General features: G+C 35.6%; 1 protein-coding gene across 1 annotated transcript in view; it reads left to right on the top strand.

Moving 5' to 3' along the window:
• The first annotated feature begins 7003 nt into the window (after window positions 1-7003).
• ADAMTS9 (ADAM metallopeptidase with thrombospondin type 1 motif 9) overlaps window positions 7004-23601 on the top strand; it is a 527878-nt gene continuing 511280 nt past the window's right edge. The window contains exons 1-2 of the mRNA XM_053721004.1: window positions 7004-7305; window positions 7469-7842. Coding sequence (XP_053576979.1) covers window positions 7203-7305; window positions 7469-7842 — 477 coding nt within the window. The 5' untranslated portion in view covers window positions 7004-7202. The remainder of the gene's footprint in view (window positions 7306-7468; window positions 7843-23601) is intronic.

Genomic DNA, 23601 nt, shown 5'->3' with positions numbered 1-23601 from the left:
ATTAACTATTTAATAGCTATTGTACCTGGTTAAAATAATTACAAAGTTGCCTGTAAAATAAATATTAATCCTAAAATAGCTACAATATAATTATAATTTATATTGTAGCTATATTAGGGTTTATTTTACAGGTAAGTATTTAGCTTTAAATAGGAATAATTTATTTAATAAGAGTTAATTTATTTTGTTAGATAAAAATTATATTTAACTTAGGGGGGTGTTAGGGTTAGGGTTAGAATTAGCTTTAGGGGTTAAAAAATTTATTAGAGTAGCGGTGAGCTCCGGTCGGCAGATTAGGGGTTAATGCTTGAAGTTAGGTGTCGGCGATGTTAGGGAGGGCAGATTAGGGGTTAATACTATTTATTATAGGGTTATTGAGGCGGGAGTGAGGCGGATTAGGGGTTAATACATTTATTATAGTAGTGGTGCGGTCCGGTCGGCAGATTAGGGGTTAATAAGTGTAGGTAGGTAGCGGCGACGTTGGGGGCGGCAGATTAGGGGTTAATAAATATTATGTAGGTGTCGGCGATGTTAGGGGCAGCAGATTAGGGGTACATAGGGATAACGTAGGTGGCGGCGGTGTGCGGTCGGCAGATTAGGGGTTAAAATTTTTAATAGAGTGGCGGCGATGTGGGGGGGCCTCGGTTTAGGGGTACATAGGTAGTTTATGGGTGTTAGTGTACTTTAGAGCACAGTAGTTAAGAGCTTTATGAACCGGCGTTAGCCCAGAAAGCTCTTTACTCCTGACTTTTTTCTGCGGCTGGAGTTTTGTCGTTAGATTTCTAACGCTCACTTCAGCCAAGACTCTAAATACCGGCGTTAGAAAGATCCCATTGAAAAGATAGGATACGCAAATGGCGTAGGGGGATCTGCGGTATGGAAAAGTCGCGGCTGGAAAGTGAGCGTTAGACCCTTTCCTGACTGACTCCAAATACCAGCGGGCGGCCAAAACCAGCGTTAGGAGCCTCTAACGCTGGTTTTGACGGCTACCACCCAACTCTAAATCTAGCCGATAGTTAAAGACAGCTTCAGAGCAGTAACGCACTAGTGAGAGCTAGCTGAACACATCGGGTGAGCAAATGACAAGTTAAAAGACTTCCAAGAGGAGGTGTTAAATAAGCTTTACTTACTAAAAGGGAAGCGTTCTGGATTTTTAATCTGCGCCAATGTGTCCCCCTTAGTTTTAATATTGAAGCAGATATTATTAGTTTTAGTCAATAAGTCTTTTTTTTTTTTTTTGCATTGATAACTCAGTAAGAGCATTGTTGTTAATTTAGGCATATACTTTGTTGTATTTGATGATGAACTATACCATGTTATAGTGGGTCAGTGTCTCTTTAAATGAAATACCATACGGGTAGGGATTAGAAGACACAGGTCTACTAATAAGGCGTTTAAAGGGACAGTCAAGTCCAAAATAAACTTTTATCATTCAGATAGGGCATGTAATTTTAAGCAACTTTCCAATTTACTTCTTTCACCAATTTTGCTTTGTTCTCTTGGTATTCTTAGTTGAAAGCTAAACCTAGGTAGGCACATGTGCTAATTTCTTAGACCTTGAAGGCCGCCTCTTATCTGAATGCATTTTGACAGTTTTTCACCACTAAAGGGTATTAGTTTGTGGGTGTCATATAGATAACCTTGTGCTCACGCACGTGAAGTAACCTAGGAGCCAGCACTGATTGGCTAAAATGCAAGTCTGTCCAAAGAACTGAAAGCAATACAAATTCTGGTGTAGACTGTCCCTTTAACTCTTGCTGCTATGAAATTATTAATAACAAAACTGGAACTTTTACCTCCGTGCCTGCTTTTTCTGTGGATGCGAGCAAATGCCAGGAGGCTAATGTGTGCAGCCAACAATGTCCCTGTGGTTTCCAGCAGTACATTGCTGCTTTTCAACTAAGAATACAAAGAGAATGAAGTAAATTAGATAACAGAAGTAAATTAAATAGTTTCTTAAAATTGCTTACTCTATCTGGATCATGCAAGTTGAATTTTGACTTTCATGTCCCTTTAATTGTTCTACTATACCTGAGCCTGAAGTCTGTTTTTTTTTTCTTTAGCTGATTATCCCCAGGTTTATTCTGACGTTAAATACATTTACATTGTGCAGATATTAATAACATATGATTTTACGTTTTCTATATAAATGGAATACAGATTACAGGGTACCAGGCAGAGGAACAGCACACAGGTTACATTACGTGTTTTTAGATTGTTGCAATCTGCGTTACATTAAGTGCATGGACATCTGTGGCTGTACACAAATAGGGCCCTTCTCAATAGAGGAAAAGCGGGGCCTTGCTCAAAATTCTACTTAAAATGCGATGGGAGTGAAATGCGTTGGGTACATAGATGGGCAAAAGATGTGCTTTTCATATCAGAGGTTTAAAAGGGACATGAAACACACTTTTTTCTTTATGAGTCAGAGCATACAATTTTAAATAACTTTCCAATTGAATTCTATTATCTCGTTTGTTTTGCTCTTTTTGTATCCTTTGTTAAAAAACATACTTAGGTAGGCTAAGGAGCAGCAAAGGAGGAACAGTGGGGCCAAGATCCTAAACACAGACAATCCAGCATACACGTTGTATGCATTTTTGTATTCTAAGGTAAAAGTGATAATATTCTAAATGATTTATATTATCCATTTCAATGCATATTAAAGGGATATTCTAATATTCTACTTGTGAGCTGCAGGTGTTGCAGCTACCTAGGAAATCCCAGCTGTGTGATGGTCTCTGCTGATTGGCTCATCACTCAACTCCAATTAGAACTAGCAGCTCTCTGTAGCTCTCTCTTCAATCTTCTTGTCTCTCCACACTCTCTCTTCACTCTTTCTTTTTTCTCCCTTCTCTTTTTCTATCTCTCTCACATTTCCTCACCAATCTTTATTCTCTCTCATTTCTTTCTCTGTTTTTTTCTCTGTACCCTCTTTCCCTCTCTCCGCTCTTACTCCCCTCCTTACGTCCTTCTTTGTTTTCTCTCTATACTTCTCTTTCATTTTTCCCTCTCACCTTTCTCTCAAATCTCTTCATTCTCTTCTCACTATTTCTTCTTTTTTTCTCCAGTCTCCCTCAACATTCACTCTTCTTTCTTTCCCCCTCTCGCCTTTCTTTTTCTGTTCATTCTCTACACTGCCCCAACCTCTCCCCTTTCTCTCTGTTCACTCTAATTTCTTTCTCTCATTCTGTCTCTTTTCTGTTTCCGTTCCCTCTCCATTTTCTTACTTCAATCTTTCTTCTTTCTTCTCTCTTTCTCCCATCTCTTAATTCTCTTTTGCATTAAAGGACCAGTCAACACTGTAGATTTGCATAATCAACAAAAAATGCAAGATAACAAGACAATGCAATAGCACTTAGTCTGAACTTCAAATTAGTAGTAGTTTTCATGACTATTTTAAAAGTTATGTCTTTTTCCACTCCCCCTGTACAATGTGACAGCCATCAGCCAATCATAAATGCATGCACGTACCATGTGACAGCCATCAGCCATTCACAAATGCATACACACTTATTCTTGCACATGCTCAGTAGGAGTTGGTGGCTCAAAAAGTTTAAATATAAAAAGACTGTGCAGATTTAGTTAATGGAAGTAAATTGAAAAGTTGTTTAAAATGGCATGCTCTATCTGAATAATGAAAGTTTAATTTTGATTGAGTTTCCCTTTAACTCTTTCACTTTCCTTATCTCCAATCTCTATCTTCTCTTTTTCTTTACAATCTCCCCTTATTTTCCTTTCTATCTGTTCAATATATCTACATTCTCTCCTTCTCTCTCCACTCTCCTCTCTTATTTTGTGTCTCTTCTCTCTCTTCGCTTATTTTCTCCCCTCTCACGCATTGAGCAGTAGAAAATCTGCAATACGCAGCGTCATCCAAGTGAATAGTGAATCGTAACATAAGCTTCGATTCACTGTTTACTTGTACATCGCGGGGACTACTGGGGATACTGTGCATGTATAAAACCGGTCAGACGCAAGCACACGTTGAATACAATGAGCCATGGGGCAACAAATCTGATTGGATAACAGTGAGGAAGATAAAAATAGTCAAGGGGGGGGGCAGGCAGGAGAATAAGACCTAGGTAAGATATAAACATAAATTATAATAATGACAGGCATTTCAGAAGCCAAAGAAAAACCTATTGTACATGTAAAAATACCAATGATTTATTAAGAAAATTAGCTCAATCTAAGATTACTATCACCTTAACTCTGTATTTCGTGTACGTTTAAATATTATTTGTTATCACACAAAAAAATAACACTTGACACATCAGTAAAACAATAATTATAACCACTGTGAACTGTATTAAAACATGACATTTTGCCTCACAACAGTATAACTGCACAGATCCTCTAACTCATGGCTTTTAAAGCATTTTATATAGCAGTATATCTATTTTGTATTAAAACTGACCAACATTTGAAATATATATGTCAGACCCAAATGGCAATTTTTCTTCTGAAAAAAAAAAAGGACCAGCACTGCATGACACAAGAGTTCAGTTACATTTATATTTTGTGCTTTGTATTTTATTTAAAGGGACATGAAACCCAAAATTGTTCTTTCATGTTATAGAATACAATTCTAAACAACTTTTCAATTTACTTCTTTTATTTAACTAGCTTCCTTCTCTGATTATCCTTTGCTGAAAGGCCTATCTAAGCAAGCTCAGGGGCAGCAAAGAACCTAGGTTCTAGCTGCTGATTGGTGGCTGCATTTATACACTGATTGTCATTGGATTGCCTCACCCATGTGTTCAGTTAGAAACCAGTAGTGCATTATTGCTCCTTTAACAAATGATACCAAGAGAATAAAACAAATTAGATAATAGAAGTAAATTAGAAAGTTGTTTAAAATTGTATATTCTATCTGAATCATGAAAGAAAAAAATTGGGTTTCATGACCCTTTCATTTAGTCTTTAAATTTTATCCTACAAGTTTTATTATCTTAGCACTTTCCATTTTGTGTTTTAAGACATTTAGGGCTAGTGGAGCACTAAATTATTGCGAACCTGCAAATTTGCCGTTTTCAGGGCGTGCAATTAGTAACCAGCCATTACAAGTGAAAGTTGCCAGGATAAGAAGATAAATAGATAGATAGATATAAAGACAGATGATATATAAATATAGAGATAGATAGATATAGAGACAGATAGATGATAGATAGATAGATAGATTAATAGATAATAGTTGATAAATTAGATAGTTAATAGATTAGATACATGATAGATTAGATAGATAATAGTTGATAAATTAGATAGATGATAGATTAGATAGATTTTTATCTGTACACACTTCTAGTAATTTCTCTCCAAGTTGGTTGGAGAGTTTATGATATTCAGACCATAAGAGAGGAGAAAGTTGCCAGGGTAAGAAGATAGATATAGAAACAGATAGATGATATAGATAGATAGATAGATAGATAAATAGACAGATAAATATAGAGACACATATATAGATGATAGATAGATTAAAAGATAATAGTTGATAAATTAGATAGCTAATAGATTAGATACATGATAGATTAGATAGATAATAGTTGATAAATTAGATAGATGATAGATTAGATAGATTTTTATCTGTACACACGTCTAGTAATTTCTCTCCAAGTTGGAGAGTTTATGATATTCAGACCATAAGAGAGGAGAAAAGTGCCAGGATAAGAAGATAGATAGATGATAGAATAGATAGATTAGAGATATTAGATTAGATAGATTGATTGATAGATAATAAAATGGATAGAAATTATTGATAGATTTAGATTACATAGATCTATTAGATATACTAGATTGCCAGGATAAGACGATGATAGATAGATAAATAGATAGAGTTTAGATTTAGATGCAATAACAAACTGCTACACTAAAAGAAACTGTTTTTAATAGACACAATAATTGCAATTCAAAAAGTAAAGCTTTATATATATTATAAGGATACTGCAAAATATAATTTGGATGGGCAGTATATTTTTTCTTTATAGACTTAGAAGTACAAACACTCATCAGTCATCACATTCATAAAAAAGAGGTGTAAATATCAGTTTAGAATATAAATAGTAATGACTGTGTGTGTGTGATCTAGCTATGTATGTAATCTATCCATCATCTATCTATCTATCTATCTATCTATAATCTATCTATTTTATCTATCGATCTATCATCTATCTATCTAATTTATCTATTATCTTTCTATCTATATTCTATCTATCTATTTTACCCATCATCTATCTATCCTATTAATCTATCTATTTTATTAATCTATCTATCGTATCACTCTATCTATTATCTATCTAATATATCTATTATCTTTCTATCTATATATCATCTATCTTATCAATCTATCATCTATCTATCTATCTATCTATCTATCCTATTCATCTATTATCTATCTATCTATGTAATCTATCCATATATTGTATCTATCATCTATCTATCTATCCTATTCATCTATCATCTATATCTATCTATCATCTACCTATGTAATCTATCCATATATCCTATCTATCTATCTATCTATCTATCTATCTATCTATCATCTATCTATCTATCTATGTAATCTATCCATATATTGTATCTATCATCTATCTATTTATCCTATTCATCTATCATCTATATCTATCTATCATCTACCTATGTAATCTATCCATATATCCTATCTATCTATCTATCTATCAATCAATCAATAATTTATATAACCTATTTATCATCTATCTAACCTATCATATTCTATTTATTTCTAATCAATATGAAATCTATTAAATATGAATCTACCTAATCTGTCTAGCTGTCAGTCTCTATCTAATCTACTATGCCTGTCAGCAGTGAATTACACATGTATTATGACTGCAATAATAATCAGCTTCAGGCATCCAGTAAATGAGGTTTGAGCACCACCCCTGGGCGTGCACAAATACAACTGTTCCACCTCCTTTCATTTGAGATCTCTCAGGCAAAGAAACACTACCAGAGACTCACACACTAAACAGGAGTGTGTGTATGCTGGCTCTCTGTTGCACTATGCAGCTTTACTGCCTGACATTCCTGGGAACTCACCTCCCTCTGTACAACATTAAAGCAGAATTAAGAGCCAGTCTTCTGGATTCCCACATTTAAAGCTTTTTGGGATTTTTTGCTGTGTAGTGTAAGAGGGTGAAAAAAAAAAGAGAAGAAGTAAAGTCTGCTTCCTAAAGACCAACATGCATCTTGTCTTTGGGGTAGTGGGATTTATCATATTACTGCAGGATTTCTTGAATTTAGCATCTGCAGACACAAGACCTCACAAACTACACCCAAGACAAGGTAATGTTTTATGCACTTACAATAATGTTATATGCATCACAAAAATCAAATGTCCTGTTGTAAAATAATATTCATTTGAAATAATCAAGTTAAAAAAATCACCATATATTTGTATTGCATTCTGTTTAAAGTTTTTTTGTTTATTTTCTGTCTTATGTTGCAGCAAAATTGTTGGATAAACTTGGGGAATATGAAATAGTTACTCCAACTCGGGTGAATGAATTTGGTGAAGCTTTTCCTTCTAATATGCACTTCAAAAGGAAAAAGAGAAGTGTTAATTCAGTCCCTGGCACTGACCCCTGGGCCCCTTCTAGGACACACTACAAGCTTACAGCTTTTGGCCAGCAATTTCTTTTCAATCTCACAACCAATTCTGGATTTATTGCACCAGTTTTTACAGTGGCACTTTTTGGGGAACCCTCTGTCAATGAAACACAATTTTATAATGAAGACACTAGCATGGATCATTGCTTTTACAGTGGATATGTGAACACTAGAACTGATCATACTGCTGTTCTCAGTCTTTGTGCAGGAATGGTAAGTTTTTTGTTTAACTTTTTTTAAAGAGATTACCAAAAATGTTTATGTTTAGCTAAGTTATTGTTTTCTGTCTATCATCACTGTCAGTATCATCATGATGTGTAAATATAGTGTATTATTATTATATATTTTTTTATGGATCTTTCAGTATATATATATATATATATATATATATATATATATATATATATTTATTTTTATTTATATATATTTATTTATATTATGTATCTTTTAATATTTATATAGAATATATTGACACATTATATCATATAGGACAGTGCTGGAAAATATTGCTGTAGTTTATGATCATATGAAATGTAGCATGCACATAGATAGGGAAAATAAATACAATTATAAAGAAACGTGCATTTATATAAGAGAAAATGTTTACATTATTTATTCTTTGTCTTGTTATAAAACTAATCACAATGTTAGTACTTTGACTTTTGTCTGCACCTAACAGAAAGGATCTGATGATTGTGAGAATTCTAGAACTACAGGGTGTCTATGAGTGTAGGACCTGACCTTACCACCATTATCTCAAGGATGAAATAATTCCTTCTCTTTAGGGTGTCACAAGAGAATGTCCTGATTTCATGCTGGTGACGCTGCCCTGACTGTAGGATTTATGTGAGAGGCAGTGGGACTTTTGCTTGTTGAGATTAAGCAGTTTAATGGGTTTTTTCCTCCTCTGGGTGTCACTAGAGAATAGACTCAATGTACCAGCTGTAAGATTCTGTTTTTTTTTTTTTTGTTTTTTTTTGTCCCAAAGAGTGTCACTTAAAGGGACATTAAACACTTTAAGATTGTAATATAAAATGTTTCATAATATATAGTAAAAAAACAACTATGCAATATACATTATTTATTTTGTCCCCTCTTTAAAATATCTTTTAAAAGTGGAGATGCAGTCTTCAAACTTAAAGGGGTGTGAAACCTGAAATGCTGTCAGCTAGCTCCCAGTAGTGCATCGCGGATCCTTCAACAAAGAATACCAAAGAGAATTAAACATTTTAGATAACAAAAGTAAATTGGAAAGTTATTTAAAACTGTATGCTCTATCTGAATCATGAAAAAAAAATGTGTTTTATGTTCCTTTAAACAACTTATATAATAAAAAGTTATATATCGTTATATTAAGCTCCAGCTTATATTTTGCTTTGAATACATTTTTTAGTGTTTAATTTAAGCTCTTAAAGGGACAGTAAAGTCAAAATTAAACTGTTGTGGTTTAGATAGAGCATGCAATTTTAAACTACTTACAGATTACTTCTGTTATCTAATTTGCTTCATTATCTTGATATCATTTGTTAAAGGGACACTGAACCCAAATGTATTCTTTCGCGATTAAGATAAAGCATGCAATTTTAAGCAACTTTCTAATTTACTCCTATTATAACATTTTCTTAATTCTCTTGGTATCTTTATTTAAAATGCAAGAATGTAAGTTTATATGCCGGCCCATTTTTGGTGAACAATCTGGGTTGTCCTTGCTGATTGGTGGATAAATTCATCCACCAATAAAAAAGTGCTGTCCATAGTTCTAAACCAAAAAAACAAGCTTAGATGCCTTCTTTTTCAAATAAAGATAACAAGAGAACGAAGAAAAATTGATAATAGGAGTAAATTAGAAAGTTGCTTAAAATTGCATGCTCTATCTGAATCACAAAAGAACAAATTTGGGTTCAATGTCCCTTTAAAGGACCAACAATTTACTACTGGGAGCTAGCTGATCATATATAGTCAGCCAATAACAAGAGAGACATTTTTGCAGGCACCATTCACCAGCTAGCTCCCACTATTGTAGTATATGGATTTATTCTTTTTATTTTTAATGAATACCAAGAGAGCAAGGTACAAATGCAAATAGAAGTAAATTTAAAAGTGTTTTAAAATGACTTACTCAATCTGAATCATGCAAGTTTAATTTTGAATTTCCTATCCCTTTAAATAAAGTAAAAAGTTGTTTCAAATTTCATGCTGTATATGAACAATTAAAGTTTTAATTTAGACTTCACTGCCCCTTTAATTCTATTATGAGCTCACTGAGGTTGTTGTTAGATAGGAGCGGTTTCTTCCCTAGTGGGTGTCACTAGAGAATATTTATTTAGGTGATCTTTGGACAGAGAAAATACTATTTTGGTTGGTGTGTTCTTTGGTTTAATTGACTCTGAGTTCATTAATGAGTAAAATACCTCCCTATGCTTGTTGTATACTATAGCGCTGGTCACTAATGCATCATATTATGCTAACACGCTAAATATAATGCTTCAATAACAGATTATAATATCATCTTTAGTTAACAATTACACAGGAAATTAGTTACTATTAATGAAAGTAATTATCTCTATGTACTACTCAAATTCACAAAATCTTATACAAACACACATTTTATTACCCAACTGCAGAACTGCATTTTTCAGTAACAAATTACTGATGTGTTGGGTTTTTTTTGCCCATTGGTGCTATGGGGCCATACAAAATAGTGTATAGTTTGGGGAATTATCATGAGACAGTTTACTCCTCATTTATAAGTAAACTACCTCTATGATAACAGAGTTTGTACGTGTATGTATATGTATATGTGTGTGTGTGTGTGTGTGTGTATGTATATATATATATATATATATATATATATATATATATTATATACCTGTGTGTGTGTGTATATATATATATATATATATATATATATATATATATATATATATATATATACATTTATTTATTTTACTTAATATTTCTTTGTAAACTGTTTTCTTTTCTTGTATAGAATGATGGGAGGAGAAATAATTATATATATATATATATATATATATATATATATATATATATATATATATATATATTTTAGTTTAGTTGAGTGGTGTAGTTAGCACGTCTTGATATCTGTGTGTGTCCCACTGGGAAAATGGGGGGTCTTTAACTTCTGATAATAATTTCTTCTGCACCTCAATCAAGAGATCTCTAAAATTCATTCTCCTTGTTAAATGTAATTAGTGACATATCCTGTTGTCACTTCACTAGGATAATCTCCTTTTTAAGATTGTTTCTTATCAAGGTCTAAGTAACAAAAAACATGGCCTTTTTGCTTCCCACACGTCAATGGGGGATCCTGCCGACTGAGAGATTTTTTTTTCTGGTACGTCTCTAGGGCATGTGCTTCCACCAAGCTCTGATAGGAAGGTGACGTAATGATAGTACAGGCTGAAGAGGGAGGGAATATATGGGGTGACGTTTCGATACCTCTAGTAAGGGCATACCAGGGCAGAGTTTTCCCGTTGGCACAGTGAAGCAAAACCATTTGCTCTAGTCTGGATACAAGTTTACTGCAGATTAATACAAGTTGATACCTAGTACTTTTATTGATCCTTTTTAGTTTGTATATTAGAAAAGCTACCAATAAAATATACAATAAAAAGTTTTCATTTGCAAACCCCCCCACATATATTCATACAACTGATATGAACCAGTAAGACCCATTGTGTGTGCTTATATTTCTTTTTAAAGTGTAAACTTAATTCTAGAAAAGCATTATGGATATTCTTGACCAGGGGAGGGCAAAATTCTTTTTGGAGAATGTGTTCCCAAATTGCTTAACATTTGAGTGTCCATTGAACTTTTTTTTATATTTTAGCTTTAATTTACATTAAAGGACCACTAAAAAATTAGAATTGCATAATCAATAAATGCATAATAAAAATACAATGCAAAAGCACTTCTGATAAATGTTAAAGATAGTTATGTTTTCCTTCCTAATGCATCATGTGACAGCTATCAAAATGCATATACGTATATTTTGTGGGATCTTGCACATGCTCAATGGGAGCTGGTGTCTCAGAAAGTGTGCCTATAAAGTGAGTTTGGAAGTGAATTGGAAAGTTGTTTAAAATTGTGTTCTCTTTCTGAATCATTAAAGTTTAATTTTGACTTGATTGTCCCTTTTAAAGAAACATTAACATTGTTGTGTTGTTTTGTTTTATACATTTACGCAACACAGTGCCACAAATCTGAATGCCACTTTGGGCGCTTATTCCATACTTTTGGTATCCCTAACCCTAGGCATTATTGAATTCCCTTACCTTCTTTTCCCTACCTCTATTGGTAGTATATTTAATGAATTCCTTAAAGGGACATAGCAAGCAAAACTAAACATTCATGGTTTGGATAGAGCGTGCAATTATAAGAGATTTTTCAATGTATTTCTGTTCTTACATTTACTTTGTTCTTTTGGTGTCCTTTGTTGAAAAGTATAACTAGGTAGTCAGAAGCAGTGGTTCAGTAATGGGAGCTAGCTGGTGATTGAAGGCTGTACCCATATGCTTCTTGTTATTGGCTCAGAAGATAGTTACAGCAAGATTTTAGCAGTGTATTGGTGCTCTGCAGCTGACTTTTTAACTGTGTGTTTAACCCTATTTTCAGGAGTTAAATACATAGTTCTATAAAAACAGTAGGGCAACAATAATATGCTTTAACACATTACAGCAATTAGCTGGAGAGTTCATCATAGAATGTAACCCATTGTCTGCCAGAAAGGTCTGCAATTCTTTGTAAAGTACAATCTAGTTCCATATTAGTCTGAAGACATTTGATGATTAAAAGGCATAGAAAGGTGAAAACTGAAATATGATTGGGTGTATTAAAATTAAAACAGAAACATTTTTGCAATATACTTCTATTAGCAAAAATGCTTCTTGTAAAAGTTATTACTCTTTATTAGCAGCATTCTCACATATCCTGTAAGGCCCGTGCACTAGTATTCAAGCTCAGAGAATTGGCAGTAGCATGCATTATGCCTCTAAAGCCTTATTTTGTGTCATATAAGCCACTGCTGACTCTCTAAGAAAGTGTGGTTTTTGAATACTGGTGCACTGGCCCGCACGGCATATGTGCATATGCATCTGAAAACCTGTAATAACTTTTTCTAAATGCATTTTGAAAATAATGGAAGTGTAATGCAATAGTGATTCTATTTAAAGGGACCCTGAACCCACATTTTTTCTTTCATGATTCAGATAGAGCATGAAATTTTAAGCAACTTTCTAATTTACTCCTATTATCAATTTTTCTTCATTCTCTTGGTATGTTTATTTGAAATGCAAGAATGTAAGTTTAGATGCCGGCCCATTTTCAGTGAACAACCTGGGTTGTCCTTGCTGATTGGTGGATATATTCATCCACCAATAAAAAAGTGCTGCCCAGAGTAATGAAACCAAAAAAAGGCTTAGATGCCTACTTTTTCAAATAAAGATAGCAAGAGAACGAAGAAAAATTGATAATAGGAGTAAATTAGAAAGTTGCTTAAAATTGTGTGCTCTATCTGAATCACGAAAGAAAGAAAAAAATTGGGTTCAGTGTCCCTTTAAAAATGAAATATATTTATGCACATTTTATTGTTGACCTTTCTACCCCTTTAAAGGGATATGAAACAAAAAATGTTTTTTTGTGATTCAGACATGGCATACCACTTTAAAAAAGTTTCCAATTTACTCCTATTACTAAATTTGCTTAATTCCCATGATATTCCATGTTGAAGAGATATCTAGGTAGGCATCTAGAGTTCTACATAGAAGGAAATAGTGCTGCCATCTAGTGCTCTTGCAAATGAATAACATTCTTGCAGAATTGCTGCCACATAGTGCTCCAGAAATGGTCCGGCTCCAAAGCATACGCCCATGCTTTTCAACAAAAGATACCAAGAGAATGAAGATACAGTTAGAATAGAAGTACAGGTAGCCCTCAGTTTATGCCGGTGTTAGGTTCCAGAAGGAATGGTTGTAAATGGAAACCGTTGTAAATTGAAACCCAGTTTATAATGTAAGTCAATGGGAAATGAGGGAGTTAGGTTCCAGGCCCCTCTCAAAATTGTCATAAGTAACACCTAATACATTATTTTTAAAGCTTTGAAATGAAGACTTTAAATGCTAAACAGCATTATAAACCTAATAAAATAATCACACAACACAGAATATATAATTAAACTAAGTTCAATGAACAAAAACATTTGCTAAACAGCATTATAAACCTAATAAAATAATCACACAACACAGACTTCACTTGCATTTTTCTGCAAACAGTTCTTTCTATGCATTCCAATCTGGACTGATTTATAGACAGGAAGATCTTGTTCCTTTTGAAATCTGCTCGATAGCTCAGGTCTGGTTAAACTGATTAATTTCAGCTTGCTTGGCTTTGCTGCAACACAAGCGGACAGCTCCACCTACTGGCTATTTTAATCAATGCACTGCTTCTCGATGCTTTTCAATAGCAGTCACATGACTGGAAAAAAGGGTTGTTATTCTGAAACGGTGCAAATGGAATCGTTGTAAGCCGAGGGCCACCTGTACATTATTAGAAAGTTGATTAAAATTGCATGCTCTATCTGTACCATGAAAGAAACATTTTGGGTTTCATGTCTCTAAAGTATAAAACTTATGTAGCATTTGGTCCTGTATATTAGCAAAATGTAGCAGTTCTTACCAAGGCTAAAAATTAATGATGGTAAACTGAGAATTTGCTAGCTGTTTTGTTTTTCCCTCTAAAGAGCCTTTCCAAACAGTTCTCAGTTGAGTTTTGGTGCTGAGCATTAAATTTCCACCTTGTAAATCTGTAAAACTGTTGTTTTTATTTGCATAGTAGCTGAAGTCTGAGAATGGGGGGCAGGATTTAATTACTGCAATGTAAGCAATGAGACAGCTATATACATAAAGCAACTATCTGTGCTCTACAAAGGATGCATAACAGTGAAGCTGTAATTAGCCACCAGTAGTCAGAGAAAGAATAATGGTTTTTAGGATGAATATAGATTTTTAATTTTTTTTTTTTTAACAGCATTTTGCATGGAAAAAAATATCTTGCAATCTGAAGTCTACTAATCCTGTGCCTCATTCTCCTACAGTATCACTACATATCTGTGTCTGTGGCTTCCAGCTGTATAGAAGCTCCCAGTCCACTCTAGGTAAATGTAGTGTGCTCCCACACAAGATAAAACTGTCTCTTGCTTTATCTAGAGGGGAAGGGGGGCACGCTTGCATTTAGTTGAACAGCACAATCGGGCGCACTTTGATTAGACAGCAAGCCTGTGACATGTTTTCTTTTGTTTGTTTTTTTAGAAAAGAGAGTGCAGAATTTGGTAGTAATTAGTAGTAACTTTAATGTTTACTGTCCCTTTAAAGGGATATTAAACCCAAAATGTTTCTTTCATGATTAAGATAGAACATGCAATTTTAAGCAACTTTCTAATTTACTCCTATTAACAATTTTTATTTGTTCTTTTGGTATCTTTATTTTAAAACCAGGAATTTAAGCTTAGGAGCCGGACCATTTTTTGGTACAGCACCAAGGTAGCGCTTGCTGATTGGTGTAGCTATTGTAGCCACCAATCAGCAAGTGCTAACCAGGGTTAAAATTGATAATAGAAATAAATTAGAAAGTTACTTAAAATTGTATGCTCATGAAAGAAAAAAATGTGGGTTTAATACCCCTTTAATGTGTTTTTAATATACTGTTTGCTTTTCTAAATATCTCAGATTAATTTGCAGCCAGTTAAAAACTAAACTAGGTTCTATATAGAATGAAAAACCAAGAGTGTAGAGGTATGAAGGGTACATGGTAGTGTGAAGGGGGGGGGGGCTTTATTAGTTATGAGGAGATGTGTGCATACTTAACCTACAGCTGGCTTCGTGTAATTAGAAACTGAAGAAAGATCAGACTTCATTGTTGATTGAGGAGAGACGTTGCACGAGGAAGCAAGATGCTATTTCTAAATGGTACCTGAAGGGTTATTAAAGTTACATTTTTACTGCAAATTGTGCAAGCATTTAAAACTTTTTTTTTTAACAAAAATTTGTCTAGTTTTGCAATCCAGGGACAAACTGCTTGAAAAGTCTATGTTCTATTATCTCCTTTGCTGTGTCCAGTGAGGGACATATGTGCCCCTACACTATTCAACAATCACTGTGTGGTGTGTTTCAAGGTCAGTATTCTGAATCCTGGGGGATAATCCTAGACTCTTTGGGAACAATGAAAAATACATTTTCTAAGTCAAATTACAGAAAAAAAAGAAAAAAGATATAAATAAAGATCATACCACATACAATCATGCTTATGTGGGATTTCAGTTTGAGATTAATGTGCCTGTAAAACATCAGACTATTAAAATCACCTTACTGATTATTTATATATATATTTTATTTTTTGTTTTATTTTTTAATACCTTTTTTATAAAATGATTATTTCAAAAATTGTTTTGTATACTTTTAAAGGTATTCATTTGTTATTGAAAACCTTGTCATTTGAAAGTACCATTTGCATTTTATGCTATAAATAGAAACAAAATAGATAAAACAAATATTCCAAGACCAGAGATTCATGTTTTGCATAACTTATGTGGGCATGTGATTGAGGGGCTACAGGTTTATGGGGTCTGTCTTGAAGTGTGGTATGGACATGTGGCTGCAAGATGGTGGGATCTGATTTGAAGTCTGGTGTGGACATGTGGCTTAGATGGGCAGCAGTGTGAAGGGGTCTGATTTGAGATCTGTTGTGGACATGCTAAAAAGGGCTGCTGGGAAATGGGGTCTTATTTAAGGTCTGGTTTGGACTTGTGGCTTTGAGGGGGCAACATAGTAATAGGGTCTGATTTGAGGTATGCTATGGGCATGTGGCTGAGGGGTTGCAGGGGGAATAGGGGCTGCCTTGAAGTCTGGTGTGGACATGTGGCTATGAGGGGCTGCACAGTGATTGGATCTGATTTGAGGTTTGGTTTGGGCATGTGGCTATGAGGGGCTGCACAGTGAATGTGTCTGATTTAAGGTCTGGTGTGGATATGTGGCTAAAGTGGCTGCAGGATAATGGGGTATGATTTGAGGTCTGGTGTGGACATGTGTCTATAAGGAGCAACAGGGTGATAGGGTCTGATTTGAGGTTTGTGTGGGAATGTGGCTATGAGGGGCTGCACAGTGATTGGGTCTGATTTGAGGTATGTTATTGGCATGTGGCTAAGAGGGGCTGCAGGGTGATAGGGTCTGATTTGAGGTTTGGTGTGGGCATGTGGCTAAGAGGGGCTGCAGGGTGATTGGGTCTGATTTCAGGTGTGGTGTGGAAGGTCTGTAGGGTGATGGGGTCTGATTTGAGGTTTGATGTGGGCATGTGGCTATAAGAGGCTGCATAGTGATTGGGTCTGATTTTAAGGTCTGGTGTGGACATGTTAATAAGAGGGGCTGCAGGGTGATGGGGTCTGATTTGAAGTCTGGTTTGTATATGTGGCTAAGAGGGGCCATAGGATGATGTGGTCTGATTTGTGGACATGTGGATTAAAGGGGCAGGGCCATTAGGTCTGATCTTTAGTTGCATCTGAAAATGTACTCTCATGGAAAAGGGCCACATTTCAACCAAGCAGACCAAGAGAAATAAGCCATTTTTATAACTAACAAAAAGATAAATGTAGATTTCTTTCATGTAATTAGCAAGAGTCCATGAGCTAGTGACGTATGGGATATACATTCCTACCAGGAGGGGCAAAGTTTCCCAAACCTCAAAATGCCTATAAATACACCCCTCACCACACCCACAAATCAGTTTTACAAACTTTGCCTCCTATGGAGGTGGTGAAGTAAGTTTGTGCTAGATTCTACGTTGATATGCGCTCCGCAGCAGGTTGGAGCCCGGTTTTCCTCTCAGCGTGCAGTGAATGTCAGAGGGATGTGAGGAGAGTATTGCCTATTTGAATGCAGTGATCTCTTTCTACGGGGGTCTATTTCATAGGTTCTCTGTTATCGGTCGTAGAGATTCATCTCTTACCTCCCTTTTCAGATCGACAATATACTCTTATATATACCATTTCCTCTACTGATTCTCGTTTCAGTACTGGTTTGGCTTTCTACTACGTGTAGATGAGTGTCCTGGGGAAAGTAAGTCTTATTTTCTGTGACACTCTAAGCTATGGTTGGGCACTTTTATATAAAGTTCTAAATATATGTATTCAAACATTTATTTGCCTTGACTCAGGATGTTCAACGTTCCTTATTTCAGACAGTCAGTTTCATATTTGGGATAATGCATATGAATAAATCATTTTTTCTTACCTTAAAAATTTGACTTTTTCCCTGTAGGCTGTTAGGCTCGCGGGGGCTGAAAATGCTTCATTTTATTGCGTCATTCTTGGCGCGGACTTTTTTGGCGCAATTTTTTTTTCTGTTTCCGGCGTCATACGTGTCGCCGGAAGTTGCGTCATTTTTTAAGTTTTTTTGCGCCAAAGGTGTCGGCGTTCCGGATGTGGCGTCATTTTGGCGCCAAAAGCATTTAGGCGCCAAATAATGTGGGCGTCTTTTTTGGCGCTAAAAAAATATGGGCGTCACTTTTGTCTCCACATTATTTAAGTCTCATTATTTTGTGCTTCTGGTTGCTAGAAGCTTGTTCTATGGCATTTTTTTCCCATTCCTGAAACTGTCATTTAAGGAATTTGATCAATTTTGCTTTATATGTTGTTTTTTCTATTACATATTGCAAGATGTCCCACGTTGAAGCTGAGTCAGAAGATACTTCTGGAAAATCCCTGCCTGGTGCTGGAGCTACCAAAGCTAAGTGTATCTGCTGTAAACTTTTGGTATCTGTTCCTCCAGCTGTTGTTTGTACTGTTTGTCATGACAAACTTGCTAATGCAGATAATATTTCCTTTAGTTCTGTTACATTACCTGTTGCTGTTCCGTCAACATCTAATACTCAGAGTGTTCCTGATAACATAAGAGATTTTGTTTCTAAATCCATTAAGAAGGCTATGTCTGTTATTCCTCCTTCTAGTAAACGTAAAAAGTCTTTTAAAACTTCTCATTTTTCAGATGAATTTTTAAATGAATATCATCATTCTGATACTGATATTGGTTCTTCTGATTCAGAGGATTCTGTCTCAGAGGTTGATGCTGATAAATCTTCATATTTATTTAAAATGGAATTTATTCGTTCTTTACTTAAAGAAGTCCTAATTGCATTAGAAATTGAGGATTCTAGTCCTCTTGATTCTAAATCTAAACGTTTAGATAAGGTTTTTAAATCTCCTGTAGTTATTCCAGAAGTTTTTCCTGTCCCTGGTGCTATTTCTGAAGTAATTTCCAGGGAATGGAATAATTTGGGTAATTCTTTTACTCCTTCTAAACGTTTTAAGCAATTATATCCTGTGCCATCTGACAGATTAGAATTTTGGGACAAAATCCCTAAGGTTGATGGGGCTGTCTCTTCTCTTGCTAAGCGTACTACTATTCCTACGGCAGATGGTACTTCCTTTAAGGATCCTTTAGATAGGAAAATTGAATCCTTTCTAAGAAAAGCTTACTTGTGTTCAGGTAATATTCTTAGACCTGCTATATCTTTAGCGGATGTTGCTGCAGCTTCAACCTTTTGGTTAGAAGCTTTTGCGCAACAAGTAACAGATCATAATTCTCATAGCATTATTATTCTTCTACAACATGCTAATAATTTTATTTGTGATGCCATCTTTGATATCATTAGAGTTGATGTCAGGTATATGTCTCTAGCTATTTTAGCTAGAAGAGCTTTATGGCTTAAAACTTGGAATGCTATGTCTTCTAAGTCTACTCTGCTTTCCCTTTCTTTCCAGGGTAATAAATTATTTGGTTCTCAGTTGGATTCTATTATCTCAACTGTTACTGGAGGGAAAGGAACTTTTTTACCACAGGATAAAAAATCTAAAGGTAAATTTAGGTCTAATAATCGTTTTCGTTCCTTTCGTCACAACAAGGAACAAAAGCCTGATCCTTCATCCTCAGGAGCGGTATCAGTTTGGAAACCATCTCCAGTCTGGAATAAATCCAAGCCTTTCAGAAAACCAAAGCCAGCTCCCAAGTCCACATGAAGGTGCGGCCCTCATTCCAGCTCAGCTGGTAGGGGGCAGATTACGTTTTTTCAAAGAAATTTGGTTCAATTCCGTTCACAATCTCTGGATTCAGAACATTGTTTCAAAAGGGTACAGAATTGGCTTCAAGATAAGGCCTCCTGCAAAGAGATTTTTTCTTTCCCGTGTCCCAGTAAACCCAGCGAAGGCTCAAGCATTTCTGAAATGTGTTTCAGATCTAGAGTTGGCTGGAGTAATTATACCAGTTCCAGTACTGGAACAGGGGCTGGGGTTTTATTCAAATCTCTTCATTGTACCAAAGAAGGAGAATTCCTTCAGACCAGTTCTGGATCTAAAAATATTGAATCGTTATGTAAGGATACCAACATTCAAAATGGTAACTGTAAGGACTATCCTGCCTTTTGTTCAGCAAGAGCATTATATGTCCACAATAGATTTACAGGATGCATATCTGCATATTCCGATTCATCCAGATCACTATCGGTTTCTGAGATTCTCTTTCCTAGACAAGCATTACCAGTTTGTGGCTCTACCGTTTGGCCTAGCTACAGCCCCAAGAATTTTTACAAAGGTTCTCGGTGCCCTTCTGTCTGTAATCAGAGAACAGGGTATTGTGGTATTTCCTCATTTGGACGATATTTTGGTACTTGCTCAGTCTTCACATTTAGCAGAATCTCATACGAATCGACTTGTGTTGTTTCTTCAAGATCATGGTTGGAGGATCAATTTACCAAAAAGTTCATTGATTCCTCAGACATGGGTAACCTTTTTAGGTTTTCAGATAGATTCAGTGTCCATGACTCTGTCTTTGACAGACAAGAGACGTCTAAAGTTGATATCAGCTTGTCGAAACCTTCAGTCACAATCATTCCCTTCGGTAGCTTTATGCATGGAAATTCTAGGTCTTATGACTGCAGCATCGGACGCGATCCCCTTTGCTCGTTTTCACATGCGACCTCTTCAGCTCTGTATGCTGAACCAGTGGTGCAGGGATTACACAAAGATATCTCAATTAATATCTTTAACACCGATTGTACAACACTCTCTGATGTGGTGGACAGATCACCATCGTTTAGTTCAGGGGGCTTCTTTTGTTCTTCCGACCTGGACTGTATTTTCAACAGATGCAAGTCTGACAGGTTGGGGAGCTGTTTGGGGGTCTCTGACAGCACAAGGGGTTTGGGAATCTCAGGAGGTGAGATTACCTATCAATATTTTGGAACTCCATGCAATTTTCAGAGCTCTTCAGTCATGGCCTCTTCTAAAGAGAGAATCATTTGTTTTCAGACAGACAATGTCACAACTGTGGCATACATCAATCATCAAGGAGGGACTCACAGTCCTCTGACTATGAAGGAAGTATCTCGAATTCTGGTATGGGCGGAATCCAGCTCCTGTCTAGTTTCTGCGGTTCATATCCCAGGTATAGACAATTGGGAAGCGGATTATCTCAGCCGCCAAACGTTACATCCGGGCGAATGGTCTCTTCACCCAGAGGTATTTCTTCAGATTGTTCAAATGTGGGGACTTCCAGAAATAGATCTGATGGCCTCTCATCTAAACAAGAAACTTCCCAGGTATCTGTCCAGATCCAGGGATCCTCAAGCGGAAGCAGTGGATGCATTGTCACTTCCTTGGAAGTATCATCCTGCCTATATCTTTCCGCCTCTAGTTCTTCTTCCAAGAGTAATCTCCAAGATTCTGAAGGAATGCTCGTTTGTTCTGCTGGTAGCTCCAGCATGGCCTCACAGGTTTTGGTATGCGGATCTTGTCCGGATGGCCTCTTGCCAACCGTGGACTCTTCCGTTAAGACCAGACCTTTTGTCGCAAGTTCCTTTTTTCTATCAGGATCTCAAATCCTTAAATTTAAAGGTATGGAGATTGAACGCTTGATTCTTAGTCAAAGAGGTTTCTCTGACTCTGTGATTAATACTATGTTACAGGCTCGTAAATCTGTATCTAGGGAGATATATTATAGAGTCTGGAAGACTTATATTTCTTGGTGTCTTTCTCATCATTTTTCCTGGCATTCTTTTAGAATTCTGAGAATTTTACAATTTCTTCAGGATGGTTTGGATAAAGGTTTGTCTGCAAGTTCATTGAAAGGACAAATCTCTGCTCTTTCTGTTCTTTTTCACAGAAAGATTGCTAATCTTCCTGATATTCATTGTTTTGTACAAGCTTTGGTTCGTATAAAACCTGTCATTAAGTCAATTTCTCCTCCTTCGAGTTTGAATTTGGTTCTGGGGGCTCTTCAAGCTCCTCCGTTTGAACCTATGCATTCGTTGGACATCAAATTACTTTCTTGGAAAGTTTTGTTCCTTTTGGCTATCTCTTCTGCCAGACGAGTTTCTGAATTATCTGCTCTTTCTTGTGAGTCTCCTTTTCTGATTTTTCATCAGGATAAGGCGGTGTTGCGAACTTCTTTTAAATTTTTACCTAAGGTTGTGAATTCTAACAACATTAGTAGAGAAATTGTGGTTCCTTCATTGTGTCCTAATCCTAAGAATTCTAAGGAGAGATCATTGCATTCTTTGGATGTTGCTAGAGCTTTGAAATATTATGTTGAAGCTACTAAGAATTTCCGAAAGACTTCTAGTCTATTTGTTATCTTTTCCGGTTCTAGGAAAGGTTAGAAGGCCTCTGCCATTTCTTTGGCATCTTGGTTGAAATCTTTAATTCATCATGCTTATGTCGAGTCGGGTAAAACTCCGCCTCAAAGGATTACAGCTCATTCTACTAGGTCAGTTTCTACTTCCTGGGCGTTTAGGAATGAAGCTTCGGTTGATCAGATTTGAAAAGCAGCAACTTGGTCTTCTTTGCATACTTTTACTAAATTCTACCATTTTGATGTGTTTTCTTTTTCTGAAGCTGTTTTTTGGTAGAAAAGTACTTCAGGCAGTTGTTTCAGTTTGAATCTTCTGCTTATAATTTAAACTTTATTTTGGGTGTGGATTATTTTTCAGCGGAATTGGCTGTCTTTATTTTATCCCTCCCTCTCTAGTGACTCTTGCGTGGAAAGATCAACATCTTGGGTAGTCATTATCCCATACGTCACTAGCTCATGGACTCTTGCTAATTACATGAAAGAAAACATAATTTATGTAAGAACTTACCTGATAAATTCATTTCTTTCATATTAGCAAGAGTCCATGAGGCCCACCCTTTTTTTGTGGTGGTTATGATTTTTTTGTATAAAGCACAATTATTCCAATTCCTTATTTTTTATGCTTTCGCACTTTTTTCTTATCACCCCACTTCTTGGCTATTCGTTAAACTGATTTGTGGGTGTGGTGAGGGGTGTATTTATAGGCATTTTGAGGTTTGGGAAACTTTGCCCCTCCTGGTAGGAATGTATATCCCATACGTCACTAGCTCATGGACTCTTGCTAATATGAAAGAAATGAATTTATCAGGTAAGTTCTTACATAAATTATGTTTTTGAGTCATGAAAGAATACATTTTGGCCTTTAAATTATTTTAAAAGATTTGTATGTAGTGCAGTTTACTTTCAGATGAAGTATGTGAGTCTGTGGCATTCCATCTCAAAGGGACACAAAACATTTTTTTTTTTTATATATACATTGCAAAATATCCATAAAGAACATAAATGTTTTAAAGCACTTGCACAGTTTTGTAGTATGTGGGCACACCCTTTCAAAGATTTTTATATAAAAAAAAGTCAAATAATTACTGCAATAAAAAAACAAAACTTCTGCACAATCTACAGTCTTCAGAAATATCTTCTTGGTTCTAATAGGTCCTTTCCTGATTTTTTGTTGTGGGAAGTATGGCGGTTATTGTATTTATTGGGTAGAGTGGTCTAATGGTATACGAGTGTATTTTGGTGCAGGTCATATACTGGCTTTGTTTACATTGTGCAATCT

This window comes from Bombina bombina, chromosome 7, assembly GCF_027579735.1.
Source record: "Bombina bombina isolate aBomBom1 chromosome 7, aBomBom1.pri, whole genome shotgun sequence".
NCBI lineage: Eukaryota > Metazoa > Chordata > Amphibia > Anura > Bombinatoridae > Bombina > Bombina bombina.
Note: the sequence above shows the minus strand (reverse complement) of the source record. Positions and strands in the feature narration are given on the sequence as shown.